Source organism: Ambystoma mexicanum, chromosome 6p (genome assembly GCF_040938575.1).
Source record: "Ambystoma mexicanum isolate Mex_15411 chromosome 6p, UKY_AmexF1_1, whole genome shotgun sequence".
In the NCBI taxonomy this organism is placed as follows: domain Eukaryota; kingdom Metazoa; phylum Chordata; class Amphibia; order Caudata; family Ambystomatidae; genus Ambystoma; species Ambystoma mexicanum.
In genome coordinates this window covers 468,882,729-468,909,632 of record NC_090935.1, presented here as the reverse complement: position 1 = coordinate 468,909,632, position 26,904 = coordinate 468,882,729, and the positions used below count along the sequence as shown (strand labels likewise).

The window sequence follows — 26,904 nt, the reverse complement described above, 5'->3', positions numbered from 1 at the left end:
AAAGACTTATATTATTTTAATGAATATATTTAATATTTCTGCAAATTAAACTAAAGCAACAATATGTATTTATCAAAACAATGTAGATCCATTCCCTAGCTTTACCAAAGAAAGTTCCTCACCAAACAAGTCATTATTACACTATACATTCTAGATTTCAATCAATATTGTTGACCAAATGGTGGCCCAAAAGCAAACCTCCTCAGTACATGCTACTGTCTCTCACATATTTTAGGCCTTTTGTGCAAAGAAATTATGGCACAACAAGCCGAATGGGGCACACTCTGAATCTGATGACACACTTGTGACATAATCATGTTGGAAATTCTAGTCCATCCATTTTTCTGTTTAGCTAGATAAAGCTTTAGCTCTCTGCCAGACCTTTTGAAGATACATATTCGAGCAGCCGCAGGGCCTGACCTCTGTTCATGTCATATCGAATTAGTAAATTCTGATGAAACACTGTTGTAATGGCAGGAATTCTGTCGAAGCCAGTGGTATTTGGTTGGCAAAGATTTACAGAATTTTGCATTAAAGAGAATGTTTTTTCCGAGCTGTTTGGTGAATTGATGTGTGTTCCGCCTTTGTGCTGCATAATATAGTGTATTTTGTTTTTAATTTGATCATGATTCGTTTGCACACCTTCCATTGCTGATGGGCATAGTAAAATGATTCCCTTCCACTGGCTATATGTGTTTTTCCTGCCGGGTTAAATATTTCAAGTTACAATTTACTAGCTAGGCATAACAAGTCTCTTGGCCCCACAATTCTAGCTATACACGCAGTACACCATTTCTTACTCACCCAGTGTCAGTCATCACTAGCAAGTGGCAAATGCATATTTTGAGGGCCGTTTCTACGTGTGCGAACAATCGCTTGCACATTTTCATGGACTTTTAGAAGTCATTGTAAGGCATCTGGGACCATTGGAAGTTGCCCGTGGCACCTACTGTGACTGGGCAGCAGCAGAAGGGGGTGTCACAGGGTTGTGGAAAGAAGATGCTTACCACTCACTGCTTGCTAAATGTAATGGAGGAGGAAAAGAGTAAAATCTTGAGGTATTTGCAGAACTTGAGGAGATCCGGCTCAAGATGGAGAGGAAGGGGCAGGCTGTTCCAGAGAGGGAGCCAGCTGAGGAGAGGGAACAGCCGCCCGCTCTCGGCTTAGAGAAGCACTTGACAAGCAGAGAGTTGGAGACAGAGGTTTGGAGGGATCTGGATGGAGAGTACTTGGAGAACGTGAGGCTACTGTACCATAACTATTCCACTATCGCTGGTTGCAACGCACACATTTTAGAGTCCTCCAGATACAAAGATGGATTAGACAGGGGTGGCCGCTTTTGCCTCTGTTTTTCCTGCTAGCCCTACGACTATCCATAACCATCACGGATAATGACAATTAAAAAACATCTGGTCGCTCTAACAGGAAAATTTCATAATGAGCACTCTCAATGAGTGTATGTGCTCATCATGAAAATGTAGATGATATTGTATATATTTAGATTGTATACTCGTGATATGGGCAGTAATGCTATGTCTTTTGTATGCTTCTACTTTGGAGATGTATGCGTATTACCTATTTTGCTATCTGATAGCTACCTTTTGAAAGCATTTAAGCAAACATTGTAAGTATCCAGCTAATGAGCATTCCAAGATATTCCTTGTTAGAAAGAACAGGTGTACTTTTTTAACTTAAAAGGAAAAAGGACTATACATTTGCATATAAACTTACCATGAATGACATCACTACCAACTACGAGAAAGCTTGTTAAGGGCAAAATTAAGTTTTTCTACTTCTTCTGTCAATAAAGGGATTATTTTTCCATTACGAATAATGGAGTATGGATAATCTTTGAAGGGCGGTAAGTGAATGTGAATGCACACTCGCTAAAGAAAACATATACACTGAAAAAACATTAGTTAAAGTTTAGTTAAGTTGATCAGATTTATTGCAACAAAACCCTTGAAATTCAGCACACTGGGGAAGTCATGACTGGCTTAACTCGGCGCGCTCCCTTTGTTCTCCCCCATAATGCCATTGTGTATTCTATTGTGAATCCCTTTTCTTATAATATATATGTGCTCTAGGGCTTTGCAACAGGAACGCGCCAAGTTAAGCCAGTCATGACTTACCCAATGTGCTGAATTTCAAGGGTTTTGTTGCGATAAATCTGATAAAATTAACTAAGCTTTCACTAACGTTTTTTTAGTGAATTTCAAGGGTTTTGTTATGATATAATTTTTTCAGCGCCGCTGCCCTTCGGCCGTTGTCCACTGCACATGTTCCCTCCTCTCTTTTGAGCCCACTAGCCAGGTCCTTGGGCCCGTGCTAGTGGGCACAGGCTTCAGCTGTGTCTACTATAAATGTGTTTTGGACACACTCGCTTCGGCCCTGGCTCAGGAGCACAGCCTTCGGCCATGCACGCAGTATATTTTATAGGGGGAAAGTGAGAAAAAGGAAGAATACCTCTGAGGAGTTAAAGCTGATAGTTTACTTCTCTCCTCACTTCTCTGACGTCTCTAAGTAGAAAGAGGGTGGAGTTGAAGATGATACCAAGGTTCATCGCCTCACAGGAAGGAGCAGGAAGAGGGCCCAGAGTGGGCAGCCAGGGAGAGAGAGGAAAGGACGGAACGGGTGTCCCAATGAGGAGGATCTCACTTTTACTGGCATTAAGGCAGAGATCATTGGTGGCACACCATTCTTAAATTGCGGCTAGACAATGTGGTATGAGAGAAGAAGCAGAGGTGGCTGAGGAAAGCCTGAAAGAGAGCTCGGTGTCATCCTCGGAACATTGAAAATTGGAGCAGGAAATAGCTATGCGGTGGGCAAGAGGTGCCAGGTAGTGGGTGAAGAGCCAGCGAGAGAGGTTAAACCCCTGGGGAACACCACAAGTAGAGAGAGAGATATAGAAGCGAGGAAAGATTCCAGTTGGACCCGAGGGTCGGTCTTTGAGAAAGGAGGTCAACCAGGGCAAGGCCTGATCCCTAATACCAAGATTGTCACAGAGCCGATTGAGCAGGATGGCATGGTTGACCGTGTCAAAAGCAGACGATAGATTGAGGAGAATGAGCACAGAAGGGAGATTGGAGAGCAAATCTTCACGGGTGTTCAGGAGAGCAGTTTCCGTGCTTCTGGCAGCTCTGGAGCCAGACTGGTGGTCATGGAGGCAAACAACAGATTGAGTATGTAAATTGAGCTGGGAGATGTCCAGCTTTTCCAAGCGTTTTCCCAGGAAAGGAGTGATCGAGATCGGGTGATAGCCGGAGAAGAAGTATTAAAGAGGGCTTCTTTAGAAGGGGGCACACAAGAGAGTGCTTAAGGGGGAGGGGAAAGTTCCAGTGGCAAAAGAGTGATTGCAGAAATCGGACAGGACTGGAGCAAGGGTGTCGATATGGTTCTTGATAGTTCTGGATTAGCAGGGGAGAACCTGCTTTGACAAGACTTTCATAGATCGGACTCGTCTAGAAATATTGTCACCGGTGAATAGGAGAAAGGCGGAGGAGTGACAGCCTCAGACGGGTCAGGAGTGGTAGAGGAGGAGGAGAAGGAGGAGGAGGAGAAGGAGGAGGAGTTGGAGGAGGAGGAGGAGGAGGAGGAGTTGGAGGAGGAGGAGGAGGAGGAGGAGGAAGAGGAAGAGGAGGTAGAGGATGAGAGGGTGGACAGGATAGACTGAGTTTTAGTAGTGAAATGAGAGGCCAAGGCCGTGCAGAGGGACAGGTGGGAACAGGAGAGGTAGAGACTGCATGCATGTTTCTATAGAATGTACTATTTTTGCGATATATAGAGTGCCATTTCCCAAAATAATTTACCATCACATATGTCAACGATATTTCTAACTGCCTTATTCATTGTTAAAGTCTCTTAAAAAGAAAAAGGATCGAAACAAATGGCTTTTGGCCATATATGCGCAGGATTCTATGAGCTCCTCGTACACACTCAGTGCTTTTCATTGGCATACATAGGTGTTGGTATAATGTAAAGTAGGCACCATGATTTAGAGAATCATTCTCTTACTGTATTTTAGGGAAATAGTCACTAAATAGATTTTTGAATAACAGCAAGCTCACAAGGTACTTTTTTATACAAAGTACATTTTTGTACAAGTTCATAAGAAATTGAACTTGTACTATGTTCCCAAAAAGATGTTTGAAACAAGCCATCCATAAGCATCAGACAAGTGGCTTCAATGCTGTATTCAATAAATATATTACAACAAAGAGTTTGATGGCCAATAACTATCTACTGGCCCATTCTGTTTGCCCATTTTCTCCAGAGAGACCCTAGACCATTGATAGCGTTTTCAGTGTTACCGCTGTACTGGTCTAAAGTACCAATCACAAATGCATTTTAATTTAATGTCTATGTTCAGAATTTCAGGTATGTTTGCAGAAATCCTTACTAATTGCATTGTTTTTATTCACAGTGTTTTAGAGCACTTTGCTGCAAGGGACCACCACCACCACGACCCGAATACGATGTGGTTTGTATAGGCCTGACAGGTGCCGGAAAGTCAAGCCTCCTATCGCAGCTCTGCTCAGAAAGTGGCGACAACATTGTGCCTACTACAGGTAAATGGAGTTTTTATATGCTTTCATGTAACCTGATGAAAAAGTATCATACATTTGCAACTAATAAGGATTTATTTTGCTTTGTCATGTGGATAAAAATACTTAAGGCATGGTCTAGTAAAATTTTTTATTGTCCCTACGGGTCGGCCATGTTTTTTTAAGCCTAAGTGGCTCGATTTTAGAAAACATTCCTATGGACCTTACCCGAGTTTTCGTCCATTAAACGCACGTGAAAACAAGCACCAGGGAGCCGCCATTTTCTGATAATCCTATCTTTTCCCCGATCGCTCTGGCTGACCTGCTTTTGCGGCACTAAATCAATTCCCCCGCCCCTGAGCCTGACATTATCAAAACATTCATATTCCCTGCCTCTCTCCGTGACGTTACTGTGCTGCGTAGGCAAACGCGCCCAGTCGTCTTCTGCGCGACTCCACACAGAACCCGGAAACCAACACAGATCAACTCACAACACAGCGCGCCACAATTCGGAATATGAAACTGTACTTTAAAATGAAACAGCAACACGGTACATTTGGTAAAGTACATTTATTTGACATTAAATGTTTAGAGAATATTCAGCAATTGCCATATGAACTCCGAAAGCCATTTATTTTCTTTTATCTGTATCCGCAATAACTGTTCCGTTTCACCTGAGTCACGCACTGTTCCTTTATGGTACACAGGGTGTTCATTTTCGTAAAAAGAATCACTTTGGAAGCACGGTGAACCACAAGGCTGTTCCATCAAGTAGGCACTAGGCCAGCGTAAAGGTTGTTATGTTGCTTCTAGCCATTAGTACAGCGTAAGGGCATGTGGGCCCTTGGCGATCGTCCCATAATATGGTGATTGTGCTCCAGTTGTTGACAAGAAGCTGCAGGTGTCTGCTGAAGAATCCATCCACCGGTGTCTCAAACAGATGGCAGTGGCAGAATGGGATCAAATACCTGTTATGAAAACAAAAAAGTTATAATTAGTCTCGCTAGCCGAACTTCATTAATATTACTCATTTCATTTATTACGGCCGATCAGAAACTATTTGCTTGCAACGATAGTTCAATGGAGTATGTTCGTCTCTAAAAATCAATGCGAAAAGTAACGAGATAAATCGAGGCCAACACACAATGATAAACGACAGTTAGTCTACATGCGTGAGGAATGATATGATATGATATGGCATTTGTAACGCGCCCATACTCAAGTGTTTCTAGGCGTGACGAGGCAGGTGGGGAACAAGGGCAGACCGACAACAATCCTACTAGGCCAGGTATCTTTCTGATCGTGCATGGGGAAGGGCTGTACATGGTTAGTTGAATACAAATTAAATAATAGGGCCAGCTGGTGGCAAGTGCAAGGTAAATGCCGGGAGAAGGGGCTGAAGGATACAGAGACAGTCCCATAGAGCAGGTAGGCAGTGCAGGGAAAAGTGGCTGGGCCAAGGACCGAGATCGGTGAGATCAGTGGACCTGCATGCCCATGTGCCCACTACGAATACGTTTTATTTGCTTTTCCTAGCTCTTCATTCATTCATTCATTTATTCATGCATCCATTCATTAAATCTTCATTCCGGTATAAAAGCGTGTAAAGATTTACTTACATTATATTTGAAATTTCCATTGTGTCGCTTCGTAATGCAGTCTGTAAAACGGACCGTGCTCTTGACAACGATTTTTCGTATACTGAACTAAAATGAAACTCGGTCTAGTTTCTGAATTTTCTGCCTTATCGTCTCTTACGTTATTGCGCACCCCCTTCAAATGTAGTTCTTTCAGCATGGTCCCTGTCTCAAGGTCAAAAAACAATAGACCTTTATACTTCCAGTGCGACTTGTGGGCCTCATCTGGACGCTGTCCTTCGCATTCTTTATTTGCAACATCACGTAGTATAGGCATCTGTGAGAACTTGAAGTTTGGAATCCGTCTATGTAGTGCGCCTCAATGTGCAAATGCGAACTGGCTTCTCTCCCAAATGCCACGGCCCGCTTGGCTGGCGCGTTCTAAGTGCCCCCATTTTGTCCCCGTTGTCTGCGAGCTTTGCAGCCCAAATTGAGACATTTAATTTTTTGCGGAAGGTCAGGGAAAGTATAAAGTACCACAGGAGTTGAGTTAAAAGTGAGATTTATTGTTTGTTTGTTTTATTATTTGCAATACGCAAGCCTCCCCTCCGTTAACAGTGCGCAGCATTTACATTTACATTTACATGAGATGAGACATGAGAAAAATATATACATACACATATGTGAGGTGAATAGAGAGAATTCAAAGATGCCACCCAGCTTGTTCGCCACCCATGATGGTGAAGGTAGGGGTTAGGTTTACAGGTACACTGTACAATAATATTTATTTACAAAAAGACAATCGTATTGCAATTATTTAAACCAGGATTTGTACTTCACAATCAGCTGTGCTTCGGGTGGGCATGGCACAGTTGCAATGTTCGGTGGCCATGGATCACTGCTCTGCACAGAAACGTCCAAAATTCCATATCTGTGCTTCTCTAACACAGCAACAATAAGGCCTTTCACAAAGTCGAACTGATTTCATCATAGACTGGTTTGATCACCCATTGCTTACTTTGTTTTGAAAACACCTTAGTGTTGCGAGGCATCCTTACTTTACCCCTAGTCCTAGATTGTTCACGTCCGACATTGCTGTTATGGGCCAAGACCGCTAGTAGAGTGCGATGTTTCATGCCCCGAAAGCTAAAATGCAAGCGCTTTGGCCTGTACTTTAGGCACATATTGTGGAACACCTCCAAATCTCCTGTGTGACAGAATTCTGTCAGTTCTCTCAAATCTCTTGATAGAATTTTGTCGAAAACAATCTTCTCAATGGCTTTGTGTGTCGGTGAAGATGGAATCAACCACTTCTTCTTCCGTGCCTCCTCTGGGGACAAAGGGCCATGTTCACATTGGTGGAAATGTTCATTTGCTGTCCAGCGGTGAACGTTGGTACAATGGTGCATCAGTGACCGCCATTTTTCAAGTAGTATTTCCACTGACACCTCAAAAGTTTTTGAGCTCCAGTAAAAGATGGTTGGTGATTGAATGTGACCACTGCAAAATACTTTCAAAACCTTATTTTTTTCCCTGCAGCCTAGATTTTCTTATTGATTGATTTAGCAAGATGCCATACGTCCAATTGATGTTTAATATGTGGGAACTGCTCTCTTATTGTCTTGGCAATTGAAACGTGTCTATCCATGGCTATGAGGTCGATGTGCATTCCCCTTGATTGTAGATATTCCACTGATTTTATAAATCCTAGTTTCTCCATGGCCACGGACGATGTACATTGTGTTACCTGCACGACCGCTGAACTCACAATTTTCTTACTATCCATGTCCTGAAAGTGGTAGGTGCAGTACTTGGCAGAAAATCCAGGGCTGTCGCACTGTCCATCGCCGGCTAGCCTGACTCGTTTGCCTTCGAATGTACTTGCTAGAGACAATTGTTCAATTTTCCAAGCATCACTAATAGCCGGAAACAGATAATCACGTTGGTATATGTAGTACAGTGCTTTAGAAATTAAATGGAGTCCCACAAACTGAAAGAAAGCCTCTAACTTTCTAAAACTGGAGCCACTAAAAAGTGATGCAGCTGCACGCAGTAGATTGCCTGCTGGCAGTTTCCCCAGCATCGGTTGTGCAGACCATGAGAACCTATGATTTAATCTACAGGCGGTATTTATTTTGACGTTACTGCTTTTAATTTGACGAGTCACATTAATCAATGGCTTCCCACATACTTTCCCTCTAATGGAATGCACACATTTCAGCATACTTATAATTTCCATCAAACAACTGTCAAATACAATGTATTTGCTCTCCTTCATTAGACTGTCATCCTGCGTCAACGTTGTTTCGGCCTGTGACATTGTGGAGATTTCAACACATTGGAAAGTAATATCGCTGATATCAAGTTCTGATGCGTCTATGGATGCTGCGGCTGGTTCATTCTCTGTCATTTCGACATCTATTACTTCAACATTGATGGGAGAACACAACAATGTCAACAGGTTTTTTGGTGGCAAATTTCTGGCGGGTGTAGATTGTGTAAATTGATCTGCAACTACTTCAGAGCTATCTTCAATTCATTCAATAACATCTTCTTGTGGTGGTGCGGGTGCACTGTAGCTATAGTCCAATGCAACTTTGCTGTAGTCTCCAAACACAGTTAATTCATGTTCTGGCCATTGGACATGAGCATCTCAAGCCTGAACATGCCTCGCCTCAATTAATAGTTCCTCCATAGTGTACACGGTCTGGCAAGCCACATCTCTCATTCGCTTCACTGTCTGTGTGTGTATAGTTCTGACACCCACGGGTAACTGGAGGAGAGATTGGAAAAGGGATGTTCAGTTTAAACTCAAGATTGAGTGTAGTAGAATTGACTGGAAAAAAACATCTAATAGTCCCCAGCACAAACATTTTTTTCAAGTTATGAACTGTTTGTAACTAACCTTTTTTTGTTTTTTTTTCTTTGCAACTTTTTTGACTCGACCTTCAACATCTGCACGCTGTAGCTCCGATTCGTTTCCGCATGTCCTCCCTTCCTCTTGCGCTGCAACGACTATATTTTCTGTATCCGCATAGACAGCACGGAATGAGGCTCCAACGTCTCCCTGAAACATAGTACTTTCATTACTATGTATCAAAATATTGTTAGCATAAAACACACGTGAGGACGAACACACAGGTTCATCTCAATAGCCAAACACGATTTAAACATTGTGTGCAACAATCAAATGACAAGTATTCAACCAGTGATGATCTATTTCGATGGAACTGTCAGTATCCATACCTCTGGCTCTGCATGGACTGCCATGAATGGTTGTATTGGAGAGGAGGCATCCGCATTTCCCTGAAACACAGTACTTGCATTAGTATGCTTTTCAATATTGGAAACACAACACACACTTGGGGTCGACGGCACAGGTACATATAAAGAGATAACCACAAATGATGCATTGTCCAAAAGAATCAAGGAAAATCCAAATATGATCACATTTCATCAACTGATTTCAAAGATTCCTGAAGAATATCTATGGATGTTGCAAATGTAGTGTGCACTTCCGAAAGCTGTTGCGCCGATTCGTATACGCATGGTCCCGCTTCCACTTCCCCTGGATTTACTTGAATGTCAGGCTCTGCATCAAGTGCAGGGGTTAACGCTCCATCAACTGCCTGAAACATAGTACTTGCATTAGTGAGGATTACAATAGTGAAAACCTAACACACACCTGGGGTCGACAGCACAGGTACATATCAACGGCTAACCACGAATGAAACATTGTGTAGAACAATCAAATGACAAGAATTCCAGCTATGATGATGACGCTCGATGGAGCTGTTAGTATCCATACCTCCTGCTGTTGAAGAACATCTAGAAATGTTGTAGATGTGGCGGACGCTTCAGCATCTCCCTGAAAGACAGTACTTGCTTTAGTATGGATAACACTAATTATAACTAAAAACAAACACCAGTGGACGATAACTAAGGTGTATATCAATTGGAAAGCACTAACCAAACATTTGGTAAAATGATTACACGATAAAATAAAAATATTACATGACATGCATAAAACAAGTCTGTAGCGGATTAGCCTAGAAAGATTACCTGATACGCGTTAGAAGTGGTTGATAACTGCGACCACGTCAAGGATGTAGAATGTTCTTGCTTCAGATTCAATGGATAGTCAAGAAGTTGTAAAGGTAAATTAATGATTGATAATGAAATGCCAATATTAAAAATAGCCATGTAAGGCGACAGAATACTTGTAAAATGCTCAATACAGCACAGTTCCTTTTCCCATATATATACATTGCGTTTGTGGGTTATGAAATCGAAAAAGAATATATTGGTAAATGTCATTATTCAAAAAACTATACACTCATATCAATATCGAAATTATTACAAGGGATAGAACACCTACAATATCAATTAATCCGTTCGGATACCTACACACTACCGCAAGGCCTAAAACTAAATCCGGACACTTGACTCACCGGTGGCGGAATGTGGACGAATAGAGTGAGAATAGCGTTTTCGAGCAATTTCCGTGTAGTTCGCCGTTTATTCTTCTTTGTTACCCAAGATGTTGTGTACATGTCCAAGGAAAAGTGCCGGCTGCAGATGCGGTATCGATCACCCCTCTTGTCCTGTAAGACTTGTTGGACTCTACTTTCCAGCTCATCCAGTGGATATCCGCAATGTCTGACCCATTCTCTTATTCGATCAACAGTTTTCGGGAATACATGCATTGTAGTGCCTTCAGATTTAGCATGGGTCTTCGAAGGGCAACCGCTAATCGAACAGGCAGGCATTGTTGATAAATCTGAAAAGTAAATATCAACATTATTATACAATCTTCAAGAATAAAGATTTTATACAAAAGTAAATGAATCATACAATGATCAATGCAAGGTTTGTTTTGGTTGCAGGAACTATACCAGTTCATTATGTGCGGCTTAGTATTTGCATAAGTTGCAGAAATGTATAAATTATGTGACTAAAAACTGTACATGTGACTCATCCCTTGGATGTTCTGTATTGCACGAGAAGGAAACATGCTTACATTATAGACTGGACCCCCGAAGGGTGCAATTTGATGACAATAGACACAGATGAAAATAAATAGATCTATTGATAGCATAGCAATGGAAACTCAAGTCAATAGCAATGAGACCAATGAACCTAGCACTATTGTGTACTCAACTCGCAAATAGATAGAAATTTAAAAATCTGCGAAATATGACTAGGATACATGGCCTTACCTTGACCAACAAACAGTTGAATTCAGCAAGCAGAGCAGTATGTTGCAGGAGAATAGGTGGGTGGCCACAGGTAGCACACTGATGGGTTTGCTCTAAGCGGTCACAGAAGTTCACGGATAGCACGACGACGAGCAGATTAGCGTAGATCTCAGTGGTTGCCAGGTAACACGTTCAGGATTTGAATTGCAAAGCACAAAGATGTTCTCATGAGACATGTCAAGTGGTTTATAAAGTATTACAAACAGGGGTGTGTTTGTGAATGAATGACGTATGTATGTCGTGGTCTTGGGGGGGGCGGCCTGCTTCAAGGGTGCAGATAAGGCACAGGAAGACTGCTGAATGGAGACACACTTATGTGGATTGCAGGGGGGCGGCCTGCTTCAAGGGGAGGCCTGGCTGGAGACACGGGGTCTGAGGAGGCCATGTGACCGATGGCCCCTTGGCGTGGGATACCTTTTGAAGTGTACATGTAGTTTGGCACCTTGGTCTTTCGCGCCCCTGACAGCCCCCCATGCCAGCGCGCATCCACCGGCGCGAACCGCCTTTGATACAGGGGGGTGGGATGGATGGGCCTGGGGCGTGCAGATAAGGCACAGGAAGACTGCTGAATGGAGACACACTTATGTGGCTTGCAGGGGGGCGGCCTGCTTCAAGGGGAGGCCTGGCTGGAGACACGGGGTCTGAGGAGGCCATGTGACCGATGGCCCCTTGGCGTGGGACACCTTTTGAAGTGCACATGTAGTTTGGCACCTTGGCCTTTCGCGCCCCTGACAGCCCCCCATGCCAGCGCGCATCCACCGGCGCGAACCGCCTTTATATCAATATACAGTATATCGCCTTTATATCAATGATAGTATATCGTTGCTTATCAATAACAAATGCCACATACCGGAGATTCTTGTGAGCACAGACCCACACTTCAACCGGTGTATTATAGTGGTCAAGACCCAAGGGCTGTATAATCCAATGGTAATTGTTAGTATAGACATATGTGTGACTTTTATAGAGACATAACCCACTGAAAGACTTTGAACAAGTGTTATTTAGTGCATGCATTATCGAGAATATGTTATGTTAGCTTAGATAGGTAGTGACCACCCTGCTTCACAGCGACCAGACCTTCACCCATTCGGAGCACAGATGTCTGACGTCCATCCTTGAATGGAGACACACTTGATTCATTTAAAAAATCGAAACAACCGTTGTTAAAATATATGTGGTTTTTTATTTTGTATCTTATTTTGATGACACAAAAATACAAGACTTTAAACATTGTACAGTTCAGGTTGCAGCACAGCGAGAGAAAATCCCCTGTAATGATCGCTGTCACTCGGGAACGTTTCTCTAATGGCACGAACGGCACAGGCGGGTATCACTCTTCGAACGCGGTGCCCAAGCCTCCCGTGGAGCCACCATGTAAAGGAACGATAGGCCACCAGCCTGTACCACCTGTGAAAAGGAATGAAACAAACTGTTTTTAAATGACCAAGATAAGTTTAATAAACGTTTGTTGTCAATGACAATTCTTGTAACTAATGGCATTCTGCACGGACAAATGCTATCTAGACAATGCACACTATTGAGCGACTTACATGCGTTACAATGATATGTAGATGTAATTTTGGATATAGTAGAAGAACATGAAATTGGAGTGGCATGACAAGCAAAGTATACTTACTCGTTACTTGGATTACGAGGACGAACAGTTGCGCGAAGTTCGTGCATAAGCACCATCATTATTCTCAACACGGCCCGTGTGAGGCAGGCTGCCCTGAAGTCTGGCAGCTCGGTGATGCATTGCGGTCGTGGCTCGCCTTCCGAAATGTAGGCCAGGCATCCCGAGTTTTCTCGGCAGAAGCAGTTCTCCTCCTCGGTCGGCATTAGCTCGCACCGATTGCATGTGCACCAGGTGGAGACGCCGTCCATTCGACTAGGCCCAGGCTCTTCATCTGTTGATTCGTCCTGCCAACTGCCGTCCGAATCCCCATCGTTTTCGCATGCTTCCCTTTCCAGTAGTTTCTCCTCGGTATACTTGGGCTCGTACTTGTAGGGCATTATTGTAGCCATTGTGTGTTAAACAAACTAAAATAATTTATAGCAGTGGTACTGGTATCTGTTCACACGGGCTACAAGCAGCGAAGGTAGCTGAACAGAGCACTGAAACGAGTCACAGAATACTCAAAGTAACACAGAGAGAGGAATGGAATCGAAAATCTGCTGCTGTGTGTTGTGAAACGGTCTGTTTATACTTATTGAGGAAAGAGGCGTCCTGCCATTTCCATGGCGACACGTCATTAGCTGAAGCGCAGCGAATGTTGACACGAGAGGTGCTTTGGCGTTGGGAAATGGGCGGTACGAGTCTGCTGATGACAGGCTCAGGGGCGGGGGAATTGATTTAGTGCCGCAAAAGCAGGTCAGCCAGGGCGATGGGGGAAAAGATAGGATTATCAGAAAATGGCGGCTCCCTGGTGCTTGTTTTCGCGTGCGTTTAATGGACGAAAACTCGGGTAAGGTCCATAGGAAAGGTTTCTAAAATCGAGCCACTTAGGCTTAAAAAAACATGGCCGACCCGTAGGCACAATAACATTTTTTACTAGACCATGCCTTTAATAATGATTAAAGGCCTATTATCCAGCATTTCCCTACTATGTAGGGGGGTTCCAGGAACCAGGAGTAACCATCAACAATGTGAAGGGAGAACTGCTTGGGAATCTTCAAAGTCACTTACATTTTCTGATTTCCCGTCCGGCCTGTAGACCTACTCTATTCTGTAGTGATGGGTCAGAAGATGTGGAAGGTGGGTGCCCTGCGGGAGAGATTGTGTGTACTGTCCCCTTTTCATCCCGCCCGTAGTTGCATCATTCTGCTTTCTATTTCTCTGTCTGGCTCAATCGTACCTTGTGTGACGAATCCCGGGATGCTGTCCCTTGAGGAGAACCCTTCTCATGTGGCCAGGGTGATGCAACCACAGTCCAATAATCCCCTTTGGGGTGAAACGCAGTGGGAGGGTCCCTCATGTGATGAGGCATGACCTAGAGGGGAGAATGCGGTATGTAGGTACCATTATCAAACTCACATACCCTTACACACCCCATGGGGTAATTTAGTCCTTACCTCCCCCATGTCTTGCTGCAGGGTAGGCAACATGAATGTCACACCATGTACTGAGACGAAGAAGAGCAAGAGCTACCCACATGAACATCAAAGTAAAACTACTTAGACGAAGAAGAAGCGTGGAAGAATGATGAATACTGCAAAAGCACTAACAGTGCGGTCTTGCCAATATGGACAAATAACGCTCATCAGTATAAAGATGGGAGAAGGCCTTGACACAGAGTCAAGCCTTCCCTGGAAGAACCGCAGTCCCAAGCAGTGTGCAGGGATGTTTGTTAAGCAGGAGAAGCGGGACACTGAGAAGGGAGCGAAAAGGAGAGAAGTTGTCCCTAAGGAGAGAGACAGATCTCTGAGCAAGGAAAGTAGCAGCTCCTGGCCACAGGGAGACATGAGGAAGCAAAGCTTCGTCCCTGAAGCCTCATTTACCATAGCCGTTTTCTGGCGCTCCTCCTTGGACAGGCAAACGGAGACCAACCCCCACAGCAGACCGCAGGCGCCACGAGAGACCCACAGCCACACAGCCATTATGCATACGCTGGCTATTGGGTAGACGCAGGGGCCCTGAGAAGTAGTAGCAGAGGGTGCCTGAAGGGTAGAGACCCTGAATACAGGGTCAAGAATCCTGGTGGACAAAGGTCCAGGAAAGTGGCAGATGGAACAAAAGTGGGTCTGGGACACCCACCTCTATGAACATTGCATCCAAGGCAATCTTCCTCGTGGTAGTACCTGTGAGGTGAGTGTACCAGGTCTGCCGCATTCACAAGGAAGAGAAATACGGTTCTGGGGCCCGCATATGCAAGCAAGTTGCATCCAGAGAGATTTTCCTACCCAAAGTAACTGGCAGGTTAGTGTACCAGGTTGGCTGGAATTGCAAGAGTCATAAATCCAAGACCCTTGAAACTAAAAAAGGTTAGTTGAGCAACAATACTTGCACGCATACTAATATTCACAAACCATGTCTGGCAGGTTTCACTGTGAGAATAAAAGAAAGGGGAAGGGACACATACCCCTGTGAACTGTGAAAGGCCAAGAAGCAGTAAGAGGAATCCAGGGAAAGGGAAAAAAAAGCCCCTTGAAGGAAAGTGGACATTGTCACCAGCCAAGAGGATGGACGCCCTCTCTTGGTAACACTGGGAGCATACAGCCTGCAGCACCATGGTTGTCTATTTTTTTGGAGTTGCTTTGCGCCTTTTTAGAACTTTTGTGTTTTGCGCTACAGTGGAATTATTGAACTGTTAAGCAGAACACAGCCCCCCCTGCCCTTTAATTTGAGGTATTGGTGTGATGGTTCGAGATAAGGTTTTTACACACCAGTGGATTGATTTGCTTTTGAACATCCTGACCAACCCGTTAAAACATTCTGTTGAGGCAGGGATCCCCCTCTTAGTGTTGGGGCTAATGAGGCATTTCCCCAACCCTTTTTTTTTTTTTTAAACTTTTATTCATTGGCATGAGGCATGAACAGGCAAGCAACACAGTGCATGAAACAAGTAACATAGCAGATACATAAATGGCATCACATACAAGGGGTTGTCGGAACAGGGTAGACTATAGGCCTCACAGTTCAGTTTGTTTCAGGAATAGCAACGTTTATACATCGGAGGGGGGGAGCAATTCGATAACATCTTTACTGTTCAAATAACTACAAAAATCGGACCATACATTTTTGGGACGAGCGGTCACTGGGAGGGAGTTGATGTAGTGCTCTTCACACATTTGAGTCCAGGTGAGGGCCGAATGAGGGGGGGCATCAGTGCTTCCAGCACTGCAATATTCATTTCTTGGCCAGCATAGTTGCGGTGTTAAAAAATTTGGACACCTTCCTCACCTCGGGGCCATCCCACAGCCCGAACAGGGCGGCTAGTGGGTCTGGTGAAATATGGATCGAGGTTATCTCAGCCAGGCCTTCCATGACGTTTTCCCAGAACGTGCCCAGTGCTTCGCAGGACCAGAACATATGAATGTGATCTGCATCTATGGATTTACATCTCGGGCAGGTGTAAGCCTGGCTGTGTGTTAATCTCCCCACCCTGTGCGGCGTGTAGTATAGGCGATTCAGGAGCTTATATTGTATACACCTAAATCTGGCATTTAGGGAGACCTTGTGTGTATGTTTGCACATCTTACTCCACATTGCATCAGTAAGGGTTAGGCCCAGTTCATCACCCCACATGTCACGCGGCACCCGCGGTGCTTCCTCCAGTCTCTCCAGCAGCATTTTGTATAGAGAGGATGTTATGCCCCTAACCCCGGCCAAATTGGATATGAAGTGGATTTCAGGTGAGCCTGGGGGTTCATCGGGATAGGTGGGCCACATGCGCGGAACTGAAATATTGTAATAGTTCTAGCGCCGTACCAGAGTGCCCGGCCCGCCATGTCTGTGGGGTGATACATTTCTGGTCAGGGTATAGGTCGGTCAGTGCCCGGTAGCCCAGGTCGTGCCAGTGTGTCATGATGCCTACCCCCGGGGATCCAGATCAAGTCCAGCAGCCCCAGAAGCAGGCATCAGGTTATTCCAAGCAAGCCCAACAACCCCTGCTAGGGGCCATTTGGGTGCCATAGGCGCCAGGCTCATAGATTAAAACTTACCTGATGCAGACCATGCTGCAGAGCTCCAAGCCAAAAGAGGCTTGGAAGGGACTACTTTACCTAGGGACTATTTTTTACTCGGGTGGGGTCGGGGAGTAATACTTACCTGGGACTACTTTGGAGGCTATTTAAACCACACCCGAAGAGCAGCACACGCTTCGTGTTATTCTGCATTCAGCAGCGTAACGCTCACCGTGCCTGCAAGTCTGCATCCAGTCTTCTGCCACGCCCGCCTCGAGTCTGGAGCTCCTAGAAAAAGGGAGAAAGAAGGAGAAAAGGTTAGAACAAGAGCAATACCTTTGATCCTTACCTGAATTCCCGATCCACCGCACCTTCGAGCTGGAAGAAAGAAGTTATTTTATGTGCGTCGCCTCGCCTGCTGCAGCGCTGCGCTGAACTCACCGGCCTTCGCAGCATCTTCACAATTCACTGCATTCTTCTACATGTTCCCGCCACACTCCGGCACCTAAGGGGAACATAAGAACAGCAAGGTGAGCCAAGGGAATAACCCCCCATAGACTTACCCGATTTTACCGCCGGGGGTACTCTTCCTCTTCACGGGTCCGCGCAGCCTCCACCGCATCTTCGCCACACCGCAGCCCCTAAGGGGAAAAAAAAGGAGAGCAAGGTGAAACAAAGGGACAAACAAGGGGAATCCTCCTCAGCACAATAGACTTAACTAATTTTACCGCTGGAGACATTATTCCCCGAGACTTCATAATTTCTCTCAGCACCTGAATAAGGGAGAAAGCAACAGGTTACATACTGACATTATTTATCGAACTGTGTTGGATAATACAAATCCTTACCCGAATGTTACCGGTTGCCACGAGGAACTCTTCGCTTGGGTCAAGCTGCAACCTGCAAGGAATCGGACAAGAGTGAAAATCAGACATTTGAACTCTTACGAACTATATACCTACAGCGTCTTGCCCGAAATCTGAGTCAATATTGTTCTGGAACTCACCTTTTCCTTCAAACCAGTGAAGCAACTGGTTATCTACGCGCCCCTACGCTCAATGCAGGATGGAGAGCTCATCTTTCCAAACCATCAGGTGAGACTATAAGAGGGGACATTAAAGGTGATCAGTGGGGAGAACAGCGGGGGTGGGGGTTAACGCTCAACTCCACGGGTGGTTAATTCCCTTTCTCCATTTGCAGAAGAATACTCCTACAGGCCAAGCAAACGAAGCTAGGTGGGCCAGTCCAGTCTGTCATCTCGGCACTACGCATCACATTGGTGGAGACCGCAGCTGTCCAGTTCAGATCGACGCCCCTGTGGGAGCCAGGTGAGCGTAACAGTGTCACATGAGGAGTTTGTCATGAGTGGGGCTGAGGCCTGGGAACTGCCAGATGGGCAGCCATTTGTAATATGGATGGTGGCCTGGGTGAGGCTGCAATAGCTGTCTCCACGCCATATTTGTTGCTGCCACAGGGTCTGCCGGGGCATCGGCGCGAAATGTGTGGTGAAGAACGAGAGATAGTGTTGACCCCTTCGGTTTCTAGTTTCTCAAGCTTAACATGTGGGGGAGGGTCAATGTGTGCATACCAGTGTGTGGCATGTTGAGCCTGTGTGGCAATCCTGTATCGAGCGAGGTCGGGGGCCGTGAAGCCCCCTTTCTCATATGGGGGAGCCATATGCCACTTTTTGCGAACCACACCGGAGTGCCAGAGAAATTGGGCGCATGCAGCGTGTAGGTTCCTGAAGTATAGTTTCCCAGGCCAGATTGGGACATTTACGAAGATGTAGAGCAGCTTAGGGACAATTATTTTAATTGGGGACAGCCTGCCCGATAAGGAGAGTGGGAGGTTGCGCCATTTTGACATACAGGCCTCAACCAGCTGCGCCATGGCCATGTAGTTGTCAGCCAATAGGGAGGGTTTAGAGAGGGATACTTGGAGCCCGAGATATCGGATTCCACATGGAGACAAGCGGAGAGGGAATTTGCATCTTGGTTGGGAGGTTGCCACAGTGAGCGGGAATATTTCAGATTTAGAGTCGTTTATGGCAAAGCCCAAGAATGTACCAATTTTGGTAATGTCACGAATAATCGGGTCAAGATGGGCTGCAGGGTCTCTAACATAGAGAAGTACATTATCAGCGTACATTGAGATTATGTCGGGAGTGTCTCGCAGGCGAATACCTTTTCGGGTATGCCTGTCTCTGACATTGTCAGCCATGGGTTCGATAAGGAGCGCAAACAATATTTGGGAGAACGGGCAGCCATGGCGAGTGCCCCTATGGAGCGTGAAGGGAGACGAGACCTGGGAATTAATAAGGACTTTGGCCACTGGGTTTGTCTAAAGCAATTTGATATTTGACAACGGGGGCCGATCCGCATTTTGTGCAATACGGCCCACATGTATTGCCAGGATACCATGTTGAATGCCTTTTGGGCATCTAGGGTGACCGCAACTGCACTGGCATTGGGATCAATTCTAGACATAACATTGAACAGCCGGCGGATGTTGAGGGCCGTTGAGCGACCGGGGACGAAGCCGCTGTGATCTGGATGGACTAAGTGGGTCATTATGGGGAGGAAGCTGCTTGCGATAATCTTGGCAAAGATTTTCGAATCAGTGTTAATCAGGGATCGGGGTCTGTAAGACCCGCATTCATCCGGCGGTTTGCCCGGCTTGGGGAGCACACTTATGATGGCCTCGCGCATGGACGGGGCAAGATGGACAGGTTGAGTGACTCATTCCAGACCTGGAGAAGTCTGGGTGCTAGGATGGCGACGTGCTCTTTGTAAAACTCAGAGGTGAGCCCATCTGGGCCGGGTGCCTTGCCCTTTGGGAGGCTCGAGATGCCCTCAGTGATCTCGTCAAGGGTGAATGGAGTATCTAACTGATCCCTGGTGGTGCAGGAGAGAAGGGTCATGGGGATTTGGTCTAGTAGGAGGTTTGTATCTTGTAAACTGTGTTCCTGCTGGGGAGCATATAGGGTTGTGTAAAATGCGGTGAATGTCTCAAGAATGTGCTGGTCAGACCAGTGCAGGACGCTGTTTGCTTCTGTGATGCAGTCTTTGCGGGCTTTACCCCCCTCTGCACGCACCAGCCTGGACAGTGTTCTCCCCAGTTTGTCTTCCTCGCTGTACTTCCGCGCTGCCACGGGGCGAGCGTGGTATTGTATCTCTCTAGGCGTGCCAGTATGGTCGGGGACGGGGCAGAAGCATAGTCCTTCTCAAGTCTCTAAGCTTTGCTTCAGATCGCTGCAAGTGATTTTTAATGTCCTTGAGGACTCCGTCCTCCCTGGAGATGCACATCCCTCTTATGACGACCTTAAACGCCTCCCACCTGTGGGATGTATTGACCCACTAGGCTCTGCCCTGCGACCTCACTGTGCGCTGCTTTCACCAGAACCAACAGAATGGCTGCAAAAAGCCCTATGCGCACTAAAACCTCTGAGAAGTGTGCAGTGAAACTGGAGAAATTGGTTGCCAATCTACTTTGCCTGTGTCAGTGGTAGAACAGGAGACCACACTGACAAAACCTGTCATTTGGGCTGCCCACAGAGGGAAATGGAACTACCTGAAAAGGCAGTGCTTCATTGCAAGGAAAACCAAAAGTGCTCTAAAATCTGTTTTTCCTTGTCTGTTGAAATTGCAAAATAATGGTTCCCAAACATCAGAAAATATCCAACGTCCTTGCTCGGTGTTAACTATCACCTTATTTAAGGAATCCACCTACGCACACAATGTAAGGAGAAGCAGATTTCATCACAAGAATATCCACATTAAAAAAGGTGCTTGCCTGGGAAAATTTGTCAGAATATGGGCGCAGTACCGCCGCCTGCCTGCATGACAGCTGTCAGTTAAGTGAATTAGGAGTTTAAACTTTTGCATTAAAATCAAATTGTTGAAAAGAAGTGACTTGCCATCAAAAGCAATGTAGGTTGCCACTATTTAATTTCTATGTTGAAAAAGACTGGAATTGGAGATATGTTTACATGTTTTTTAAAATTGTAACTTTAATTTCAACAAAGAACAATGTAACAATTTACCTTCAAGTAACCTGATTCAGCAAAACTTCAAAGAAGCTTCCCCCACTGGGAAACACACCACCATCTCCTTCCCACCAAAAGGGCAGGAACTCTTAGTCGGATGTTAATGGAGGGGGGAGGAGATTTAGCTCTGCTGCTCTGGGGATAGACAAACGCTTCCTGGACTGAAAGGGTATGCAAATTCAAGTGTCATCAAGAACTCCTGCCAGCAGGAAGAGAAGCCTGGATTGCTCTTGGCCCAGCAAAACTTTGGGGGCGGGACAGACAGATGTGTATCCTTAAACCACCAGAAAGTATCTTTTTGAAAACGACTGACAGAGCACTGTGCAAAATTGTAAAAATCTGTAAAATGTAGTGTTGTTAACATGAAAATCCTGGTCACATTTTGAAACTACTCAGAACTCTGTGCTATGTTCAAGGACATGACTACAGAAATTGTGGTTTTGTAGCAATTGTGATGATGCTAGAAATATGAAACCTCACAGGATTATGCCCAGATGTCATGCGCATATATGTATAAAAATGTCGACAAATCTGACATTGGGTACCCGACCAAAAGTACGAAAAACTGTCAAATCTGAACCGAAGCTCTCACTGAGATGGGACTTGGATGAATACTTGCTCCAGTAAATCTGTGATGTAAATATGTTATTGCTAGCAAGTTGGTTAAATTGTAAATATGCTTTATATGAAAAATAGATTTACTGTGCAGATACAAAGGGGAGGTTCTCACTGGATTGTAAAATACTGCATCATCATGACACCAGATTATCTTCTCAAATTGGGGGAGAGGACAGACCCTAACCAATAGGATTCCTAGAGGGTGTGCCTAGTACAATTCAGCCTACCCACCCCTTTGGGAAATACATAAATAGAGACAGTTTAGGACCTAGAGATGCGCACACACATTCACCCATCAACTAATTGCTGGCGGAGCACTTTGCAAGAGAAATCGATATCCAAGACTCTGGAACTGTGAAAGCATAGAGGCCCATTTCCAAAGCTGAACCCTTCTCACCTTGGCCTTTTAAAATCGTAAAACCAGATTTGACCCTTGACCTCCAAGGGGCACCGAAAAGAACAGCCTGGCTGTGCTGTTTCTGTTTTTCTTGCTAAGAATTCTTGCTAGAATCCAGAGATCCAAACCAGTAGAGCAGAGCTGCAACCAGATAGATGCGAACCAGAACCAACCTGTCAGATCCAGTCCAGAGTGCCGTGCAGTGACCAGAGTGTTGTGCTGAGTGCAGAACCCGAGCGCCCTGAATCCCGTCCGGTGGGCTAGCAGAATTCCAGTCCAGAAATCTTTGACCAGATCCCTGACGGGCCCATTACAAACAGTAGTAGTGAGTATCTATAGCATAGAATTATCCCTAGCCAGTTTCTTTTCCTTAAGTAATCCTATACAAACCCTTCTATCATATCCAGAACTGCATTGTAGAATATCTTATGTCTTTCCTGAATCTTTTTTTCATTCCTATAGTCCTTTGGTAATGGTAGTGATAATATCATCTTTGCGCTAATATATTTGCTGAAGAAAGACAAGCGTCTCGGCAGGTAGTAACCATCCAAAAGCGTCGCTGGGTTGGTGGCTGTGCTGTCGTGTAGCTTGTGGCTTCATAAAATCCCGAGTGTAAAGAAATATTGTTTGTAATGTTCAAAAGTGCATCTTTCATTTGCAAAATGTTGACTCTTTCTGAGAAAAACCGACCTCTACGAAAACCTCTAACTTCCGTACCGTGTATGCTAGAAATGTAAGTGTCAAATTGAAGCTAACATCCTCAGCTTTCCAACGAATCCAAAACCACATCCCAACTCCTTCTAGTTTTTCCGCAATCACACCTCTAGCGTGTGGAAATGTTTGCCGCAAATTTTTCGTTTGGCTCAATTTCATCACGTGTAAAACCTCTGTTGTTTGCATCCGACCTCAGAATTAAGTGTTCAATCTGCTAATTACCCAATAATCATTGCTAGTGTTGATCTGAAACTATACAAAGCGGCTCCCATTCGTTTTGAAACCTATTTAGTGAATTAAATAAATTTTTCAGTGTTTGTTAACCATTCATTCAAAGTCACATTCAAAAGCATTTGACGCGTTTGCAATCATTCCTGTTTCTCTCTGAGTTTGCTTGGGGAAATTGGGATTGAAACTGTATTTGTTGAGTTTGTATTCCTGAAACCTGTTTTCTCTCCTCCCATCTCTTCATCTTGCATATTGGGTGGATTGAGTAGTGTACAGGGGGAAAGAGTGTCATTGCATTTGACTGAGCCCACACAAAGTATTATTCTATGCTGCATTATTTTTCCTATCCATACTCCTTCTGATTAAAGAGATTGTTGATTGTAACATCACCCCACTGGTGATCCTTGTATAAAAATTAAATAGTGTGATATAGATATATTGTGAAATACATAAAATAAATCCTTTTAACTTTGCAAAACAGCCTGCTTCCTGGTTCAGTGTGACCGGGGGGATTCAAAGAGAGGGGCGTGATATAAGGGTATATCATTCAGAAATAAAAGAACTTATAGAGAAGAATATACAATTAAGGGTTTCAATTGTGCATCCCACGCTAGGCATTGACTTAGGAGAAGTGCTGGGTTGAAATCACTTACACACCGGACCCCCTCGGATGTGTCATGTCTTTTGTTGCAGTCAAAGTGTTAATGTCAGCCAGGATTTCAGCTTTAAAAAGTATATCTCTCAGCGCCTCCGAGTTGAAGCGCCAGGCAGAACAGAGAGGTAGGTCACGTCCCAGTTGGAGTCGCAGTGTCACCGGGAAGTGATCTGAAAGTGTGCGCGGTAGTATCTGTGTGTCTATGGCCTTCTCCACATTCCGCTTGATGCGAGGAACAGGTCTATTCTTGACAGGCTATCGTGTACAGTTGAGTAAAAGATATACTCTCTTGCTTGTGGGTCGAGAACTCTCCACACATCTCTGAGGCCCAGCATGCCAGCGTGTGCATGTAATCTACTGGCTGCACGCGATCTAGCTCTGCTGGCGGTGCCAGATCTGTCCAGCTCGCTTTCTAAAATGAGGTTCATGTCTCCCCCCCCCATATGATAGGGACACTGATGTATTTTGTGAGTATGGCAATGATGTCAAAGAAATCTGGGGCGTCAAAATACGGGGCGTATGTGTTCACGAGGAGACATTCCACATTAGCGAGTCGGCAATGAAGGATTACATATCTACCCTCCGGGTCGACGTGGCTGGTGCGCAGCGAGAATTGGACTGACTTGTGGACCAGGGTGAGCACTCCCCTGGATTGGGTTGAATATTTTGTGTAGTATCTGTTTGCGCCCCAGGCCAGAGCCAGGTGCGTTGCGAGGCACAGCAGGGTGTGTGTCTCTTGGAGGAGGAGTACCTTAATTCTGTGCCTCTGGGCATAGGAGGTTATCCTGCGGGCTTTGGTAAAGTTACTTAACCCCCGGACATTCCATGTCATAAGGTTAGGTGACATAATGCCGTGTTATGGGACATCCCTGCAGCAATATTTGTTGCCATTCAGTACCATGTGCGCAGCTGCAGTCGAGCCGCACTGAGTTGTGACCATGTCCCTGCTCTTGTGCCTTTTCCATTAAACCAACCTGCAACTTTACCTCCCCTCACCCTCACTGCCCACCCCCAACTTGCAGTGCAGAATTCCCACCCGAACCCAGGTGCCACTGGATGAACCGACGCTCCCACAGAAGCAGAGGTCGGTGGGCAGTACCCAACGTGGATATGCCTCGTTTGAGGCCCAACAGGGGCCAATGAGCAGCAGCAACCAAATGGAAATGAACATTGCAACTGCAGTGAGGTGCGCTGTTGCCGTGAGATCGACATCTTAAACATGAAGTAGGACAGTGAATGCTGTCCAGAACAGGTTTCTGCGGTTAACGGATCTGATGTCTGGTCCCAGGAACCAGTATGCTAATCAAAGTCGAATGAGAATGAAGGAGTAGTTGGGGCTCACGGCCGGCTCCAGGCACTGGGGAGGAAGGGTGGTTAGTGTCGCTAGTTCAGGAGCAGAACCAGTAGCCAGGCCGCTTGTAGCAGGGAGCCATATTTGCTGAGTGAACAGAACAACATTGCCATCATCACATTGTGAGTCGAGGATCACCAGATAAAAATGGGCATCATCAAACGTAGTAATTTGTGACTAATTGTTGTTGGCGCGGTTCCCTTCTGGACTATGAAGCGGTATTTGCGACTCAATAAATGTCACTGCCTCGTCTGGGACAGTGAAGAAGTACAATTTACCGCTGTGAGTGATTTTGAGTCACGCCGGGAACAAGATGGCATAAGGGACGTTGCGCTCCCTAAGCAGTTTCTTAACGCCAAGGAATTGGCGTCTCTCCTGTTGTACCCCCACTGAGAAATCAGGGAAAATCCTAATGGTGTGGGCCAGGCGAAGGATGAGGTCCCTGTCCCGGTAATTGAGAATTCTGGCGATGATGGGCCTCGGGATGTCGCCCGGCTTGGGGCGTGGTGACAAAGCGCGGTGAGCACGTTCAACCGTGAAGTACGGTGACGGGGCCGGATATCCCAGAAGATCTTTGAGTAGGCCTTCGACAGCGTCCTCCATGCGCCCTTTGAGGGTGTTCTCGGGAACACCAATGATGCGCAGGTTATTCCTGCGGGAGTGCGACTCCAAGTCGTCACACTTTGCTTTCACATTATTCATATCACGTGATAGAGATGCAACCGTGTTCTGTGGTGTATTTATTTCATCTTCATTCGCAGAGATCCTATTTTCAGCATCTGTGATCCTGGTTCCTGCTTGGTCCACTCGTGTTCTGAGCGAGGCAACATTGGCATTGATGTCATCCAATTTCTCCTGGAAGGAGGCACATTTTTAGCCATTGATTCCATTAGCGTAGTAAGGTCCGGCACCAAATGTACCGGGATGGGGATCAGCCTCGGGTTCCTCCTGTAAGGATGACGCTTGGCCCGCCTTGGCACTTGGGACAGCCTTGGCAAACTTGTCCATAGCTCCCCCCTTGGCAGCTCCTCTGGATCTGTTCGACATTGCTGGAATAGGATTGGATGTGGCAATGGCCTGTGGGTAGAGCCAGTGGGGGAGGGGGGGGCAGATGGTGAGGACTCCGAGCAGTTAAATGGTCACCAAGCAATACCACAGTATAGGCCAGGGAGCTAGGCAGAGGCAGCGGCCGAGGAGCGAAGGCCGCAGATTGGTACGAGTGGCAGGGGCACCCAGAGACCAGCTGGAGGCAATTGTCCTTTGACGGGGGAGAACGTTCCGTTGGCGAGGCTGTAGTGGCTATGGCGCAGTGTTTCACGCCCGTGCAGAGTTAAGAGATGTTGTCCCTGTTGAGGCGGGCAGAGCCCGCTCCCTCTGGTACTCAGCCAAGGCGAGGGGCGGGCGGATGCTACGCTCTTTGAGGAGGTCACTTGATGGTGTAGCTGCGCAGGGATGAGTGAACCGCAGCACAAGTTGGGGCCGAGTGGCGGGATTAGTTGGGCGTCCAATATGGGCAGGCCAGGCGCGCGCGGCCCCCTCTCCAGGCGGGCGGGCGGGACTCAGTTCCAAGCAGTCACTGCAGCAGTGTTGAAGGAGATCCTGTCCCTATCGCTGTGACTGATCAGGCAGACAGTTAATAAACACCCGCGGACCGCATCCACAAGGAGTAGAAAGTGCACTTCCCCTCCTCCTCACCTGGTCCGCCGGGGGCGGCTGCGCACAGCACACTGTCCCCGGATGGTGGTTGAGTCACGGCCCAGCAACTCTGCGCCGTCTGGCAGGCGAAGAGCTCCGGCTCTGGAAACTGAGGGGGTAGGAGGGAATCGGGGCACGCTCCAGTGCATGCCCCAGCCGCGGCCCCACTCACACAGCGAGGCCTCTCGCAGAGGGCT

General features: G+C 46.0%; 1 protein-coding gene across 2 annotated transcripts in view; it reads left to right on the top strand.

Moving 5' to 3' along the window:
* Positions 1-26,904, top strand: part of ARL15 (ARF like GTPase 15) — a 1,924,177-nt gene that overhangs the window by 494,470 nt on the left and 1,402,803 nt on the right. For both annotated transcript variants that reach the window (XM_069627265.1, XM_069627266.1), the window contains one exon: positions 4,424-4,568. In XM_069627265.1, the coding sequence (XP_069483366.1) occupies positions 4,424-4,568 (145 nt within the window). The remainder of the gene's footprint in view (positions 1-4,423; positions 4,569-26,904) is intronic.